Genomic DNA, 5,957 nt, shown 5'->3' on the forward strand with positions numbered 1-5,957 from the left:
ATCCACTGCCACCACACTAGGTGAGTGTGGCAGGGCCTGTCTAGTAGCGTACTACATTGTGTCAGGAAGTTGTCACTATGAAATAACGCTATTAATTCCCGCGGTCAGGTCGCCGCAGCCTTCGCAGTTGGAACTAAAACAAGTTCCTGACATTCTAGGACTTATTTGTCCATGTCTCGTGCGGTTGAGCCGAGAGAGCACAGACGCCCCTTTATCTGGGCGCTGGACTTTTCAGCATTAGCGTCGTAGACAAGAGTTGTTTTTTATCTGGGCCATAATTCAACCTTTACTACATGCGCAAACATTCCAATGGTTTGCCTTTGGCGAGAGAAGGCAGCGCGAGCCAGGCCTGGCGCATGGCTCCGTGGAAGTCCGTCTGACTAATTGAATTGTGACCGTTTAAGTACTTTTCTCTGCTTCTACCGTTCATTTATTAGACCCCGGAATTAACTGAGCCTATAAAAGGATTTTACAATGTCAGCCTGGTATACTTTGTCACCTTTTCCCTCCTTAAAAGTCCCGCCTGACCCTAATGAATTGAGTCGTGTTTCTGTCAATTAAACACTTTGTCCACTTTGTGTCCTGAACAGAAGAAGAAAAAATCTATAGAGGCTTCCTTGTCCAATAAAAAGGATAAATAATATTAGTAATGAAATGGAGTAGCCTACTTTGCTCACTCTCCCCCGTCCTGGATAAGTCTAAACACACGTTGAGAGCATCTAACTGGAGAGAGTTATAAAATAAACATCGCTCTGGCACCAGCCGTCTTCAGGACAGGCGCCCTCGTAAAAAAAAAATCGCAGTTTGTCTGTCTAGAAGAGAAGGCTCTCGGCACCTCCGCTGTTGAACTTGAACTGTCGCTTGATTTATGACACCGCTGGTAGGCCTATTCTAATCTATGAGACGAATCAGACAATTTTTTAAATGATGTGTTATTGCACTAGAATTTAATGCGCCAGGTTTGGCTGCGTGTCATATTTATTTTTATTATGAACATACATTAATAAAGTTTGTGTAAATAAAGTTAGAGAGATATGGGCTACTCATGTCTGCGTTTTACTAGTGGTGGGGAGCCGGACTCCCCCCAAACGCCTCGCCTCCCTCGGGAAAGAGGGGGAGGGAAGGCGAGATGGAGAGTGGGAGGTGTAGGGTCTTTTTGGCCCCCAGCCTCTAGGTTAGCACAGAGACCCACAGAGAGGGAGAGAGAGGGATAGGAGAGAGAGCGATAGAGGGAGAGACATAAAGCCCTTAAATTGAATTGACAGAGAGGGAGTGAGAGAGGGAGGTGTAGTCTGAAGGATTACATCACGGCGCGCGTGGATATATCGTCCGAGCCAGATGCGGCTCAGTTTGGCATCCGGCACCGGCCAGTGCATCGCCTAGCCCCAGACAACATGCGGACACCCAGAAACCAACAGGATCCAACGCTGAGACTAGTGAGAAAGCAGAGAAACCAGGACCTGACGCATTTTATGCACGGGAAAGCCCAGGGGAAATGCAGCCAAGTCGGCTCATGCTTCTGACACTAATGGGTATGGTTCAACCTTTTCGTTGAAAGTACTTTGAAAGTGCGTTTTGCCGTCTTGTTAAAAAAGTGAAGGACTTCATTCTAACCATTTAGACGCGTGTCATGGACTCAAGTTACGCAGCGAAACTCCACTGGCTCAGAGCGTCAACTTTCCTCTCTGACTGCAGTTGCCGGTTGCTATGGTGAATAGGCTCCAGCCAGCCGAAACTTTCTGAGGGCAAGTTTTTCGTGGAGTTTGACAAGATCACCGGGTCGAGCGCGTGCGTGACGACGTGCGCTGGACTACGGGGCGCATCGTGACTCATCCACACGCAATCTCTCTCCCTCCGGGGAAAACGGATGATAATTTCAAACCTCTAAGGATTAGACTTTTTATATTCTATATATAACTTGGAACTATTGTTACTAGAGATATGGATAACTCGTACTATTTTCTGGCCATGTCCATGCTGGTTCTGTCCCTCGGTTTAAGGATAGAGGAGGGCATGTGCCAACACTACTACCTCCTCCGTCCCATCCCCAGCGACACTCTCCCCATAGTGGAGCTCAAAGAGGACCCAGACCCTGTCCTGGATCCAAAAGAACGGGACCTGAACGAGACCGAACTCAGATCCACCCTGGGTAGTCACTTCGACCCACACTTCATGTCCATTACCCCGCCAGAGGACAAGTACTCGGGCAACGAGGACTTGAGCGACTCGGAGATACGTCAGAAGCCGTCCGGCGCGATGCCCAAGGAGATCAAAGCCATGGAGTTTGAGATCCAGCACGGCAAGAAGCACAAGCCCAGTAGAAAACTTAGAAGAAGGCTGCAACTGTGGCTGTGGTCTTACGCGTTCTGTCCAGTTGTTTATACATGGAACGACCTCGGGAACAGATTCTGGCCGCGCTACGTGAAGGTGGGGAGCTGCTACAATAAGCGTTCTTGTTCGGTCCCTGAAGGGATGGTTTGCAAACCTGCCAAATCGGCCCATTTTACGATCTTACGATGGAGGTGCCTGCAGAGAAAAGGAGGTCTGAAATGCGCTTGGATACCAGTTCAGTACCCCATTATATCTGAGTGCAAATGCTCATGCACGAACTGAAATAAACTGAAATGATCTTTTTGTATTGTTATTATTTCTAAAAAGATTAATAAAAAATCATAGTTACATGATTATTTTTATATGCACTGTCAAGTGCAAGAATGTATATTTTATGTATATGTGGTCCCATTTTATTTTATGATGACAAACTTTGTAAAAAGGTCAGTATTATTATTATTATTATTATTATTATTATATAACCAGCGTCTACTGTATTTGTTGAACATATTTTGGATGTGATGTATCTTTATATTTATACTGAAGAAGAGCACTTCGCATTGTGAAGCATTAAAATACTGTTATTGAAGTACTACAGATATTTTCCATTCTTTGGGAAGAAAATAAGTGGTTTATGGACCTCTGTGTCAAAATTAGCCAAAATGTAAATTCAGCTTGTGATACTAAATAAAGGGACAATTGTGGGTAAACCATGTAAAATAACAGTAACTACCAGGCTATTTATTCTCTGTTCATGTAGTCATTGCCAGTTAAAATAAAACCACTCAAATGAGTCTTTGGAAGGAGTTTTGTTTTGTTAGAAAAATGTGTTCCATCTTTGATTTACATCTCCTTTGTCCTCAATTTGCAGTCAGTTTTGCCAGATTTTTTTTTTTTACTGTTTCAAAACAGGAAGAAATGGGCCTTACAGCTCATGCAGACCTGTGGAGGAAAAGTTTAGGGAAAGTGTACTGTGTTTGATTATTCAGCTGCTGACCACACACATATACATGTCTCACATGGCACCTTTATGCACTCAACATCTGCCCTGTAGCTACATGATATTGGCACCTCTTGGTCCTCTTCCCTTATTCCACTCAGTAGATGCTCTCTGTGTTCACTGATGATTCACTTGCCCTGTTCTCCTCAGCCCTTTTCCTGGTTGCTCTCCTCCAACCGCAGATGGCAAGACATTGGTTTTAACTTAAACTCCAAAGGCCTTGAACCAACAATCCTGCAGTTATATGGCAAGGTCACTACCTCATTTTTTTATTTGAGTCATTTAGCAGACACTCCTATCCAGAGCAACTTACAGGAACATTTAGGGTTAAGTGTCTTGCTCAAGAGCACATCAACAGAATGTTTTGTTTAACCTAGTTGGCTCAGGGATTCGAACCAGCGTTCTTTCGGTTAATGACCCAACGTTTTTAACCACTAGGTTACCTTCCAGAAAGGTCCAGACCCCTTGGTAGACAGAGGCATGCTACTCTATAATAGCCTAGACATCGGTAGGATGGTGTTCCATTTAAACAAAGGACATACAGCTCAGTCCCAATGACCATTCTCATCTCACCCGGTGACAGTTTCTCATCTCACCCGGTGACAGTTTTGAGATAGAAGAGAAATGAACTCTCACTGAAAGCAGTATTTTTTTCAAACCTGCGACCTCTGCTACTGCTACAGAATGAATTAACTATCTAGACTACTTTCAGTAAGTGGGAATTCTATCAGAAAACTGCTTGTGTAATGAGAATGCCCAATGGGGAAATCCCACTCAATCTTTTTCAAACCATGATTTGTGACCTCTGCTGCTGCTACAAATTGAATGAAATATCAAGAGACTATACTCTCAGTGAATGTGGGATTTTCTCTTCCATAATCTGCCCATAGAACCCTACAGACTTTTTGCATAAAGACCATTAAGTTGGGCACAGCGCACCAATCTTTCATTCAATCAGAATTTTTGGAATTCACTGTTGAAATCCAGGTATACTGTGTGTGAAGTAAAGGAAATGGAAGCCATCCGAATCCCAAGTCGGGAGCACAGCTCATTTAACATAAGAAAGAGCAGGACCTGGTCTGATTTGGTCAACACTGCTTCATTTCATGACACTACCTCTTGATGAAAGCTATTGCTGGATTCTTTTACTAATTCAATATACTATATATTTTACTGTAAAAGTGGTTTCAGGAAAGGTGAGCGAGATGAATTTGTAGAGACACTAGTGGCCTGCCAGGGACTTGTGTATTTTTCTATATGTCAGTGTGCTTAGTGTACGCCTGCTTTAAGAGGTGCCGAAAGCCCAGACACACCTTTGAATATTTCTAACAAGTGCAACTTAAGTTTTCCAGCTTTCGTCCAGACATTTTAGTTTTTTTCTTAATTTCAGCAGTTTTCTGCAGCAGCAGCAATGCTAATGTGTGGACGTATTGGAATCTCGGCCCAAAGTAATCAAACAAGGATTCTGAAAGTAAAGTAGAGGACATAGTATGTGGTTATACTTTATCAATAGTATATTATACTATATCAATATGAGTGTCCTAAGAACGACATCCAATCTCTTTACTGGAATAACACAGGAAAGGACAGCCAATCAACTTGTTTAATTATTTATGTGATAAATGCTCATTACTACAGCACCAATATTGTACACCGTTACAACGCACTGGTGTTACATTGATGGCAGCTACGGGATTAACCAACATGAACTTCAACCAGCATGTTTATTATAATGTAGGGATGTAACCTGGATTGCCCTATGGGCCCTGGTTAAAAGAAGTGCACTAAATAGGGAATAAGGTGCCATTTGGGATGCAGGTCATGCCGCCATGCCGTGACAGTTGGAAGGCGAGAGCGAGTGAGAGAGAGAAAGACAGAGAGACAGACAGACAGACAGACAGACAGACAGACAGACAGCGAGATAGGTAGAAAGAGAGAGAAACAGACAGAGGATATGAGATTTTATTGCCAGTGTTAATGATTGAAGTGTTGAGTACTTTTCTGACACAAATCATAATGGGAATGGAATGGGGAGTCATGGTCTGACAGTTCCGATTCCACATCCTTTTAGCACCATGTTGTGATGATCACAATGTTGTCTTGGATCTCTATTTGGATCATATCTCTTTCTGGACTGGACTCAATGCCATTCCCCCCCTCTACCCCCCAACCTCCATCACCCATGCTGCACCCACACACTAAGTAAACTAAAACTACTATCTAATACGAAAAATACAACTTCAAGCATCTAAAACATTTTTTCCCCCTTTGTCTCCTCAAAGTTCAAAGCCTGTTTTATCCCAAACTTCCCATTAGAATTGCAAGGATTTCATTGATGACGTCCACAAGCTTGTAACTCTCTGCAAGTTATGTCCACAACCCTTTTAATGAGGTTTACGAGCCAAGGGGAATTTCTCTACCTTTGTATGCTGTTGCAATTAGTCGTTCTTAGAGCTACAGTAATCAATAACATCCAACACTTTCAAAGTGGAACAAATTCCATCATCAAATCGTTTTTTACTTCAATTAGTTACCACAATAAGCACCGGAAATCTCTCTCTCTGATCTCTTCTTTCCTTATTTCCAACATCCACACACACTCAAAGTCACTGGAGACAACTTAAAA

The 5,957-nt window shown here is 43.0% G+C and overlaps 1 protein-coding gene across 1 annotated transcript; it reads left to right on the forward strand.

The window, feature by feature from the left end:
* The first annotated feature begins 1,209 nt into the window (after positions 1 to 1,209).
* Positions 1,210 to 3,125, forward strand: nog3 (noggin 3). Its single transcript, XM_014215788.2, has one exon. The coding sequence runs from the start codon at positions 1,942 to 1,944 to the stop codon at positions 2,611 to 2,613; it is 672 nt and encodes a 223-aa protein (XP_014071263.2). The 5' UTR covers positions 1,210 to 1,941; the 3' UTR covers positions 2,614 to 3,125.
* Positions 3,126 to 5,957: the final 2,832 nt, after the last annotated feature.

The sequence above is a fragment of the Salmo salar genome, chromosome ssa01, assembly GCF_905237065.1.
Source record: "Salmo salar chromosome ssa01, Ssal_v3.1, whole genome shotgun sequence".
In the NCBI taxonomy this organism is placed as follows: Eukaryota; Metazoa; Chordata; class Actinopteri; order Salmoniformes; family Salmonidae; genus Salmo; species Salmo salar.

Excerpts from the sequence above, each read along its gene's own strand:
- nog3 (XM_014215788.2), top strand. The coding sequence starts at position 1,942 with ATGGATAACTCGTACTATTTTCTGGCCATGTCCATGCTGGTTCTGTCC.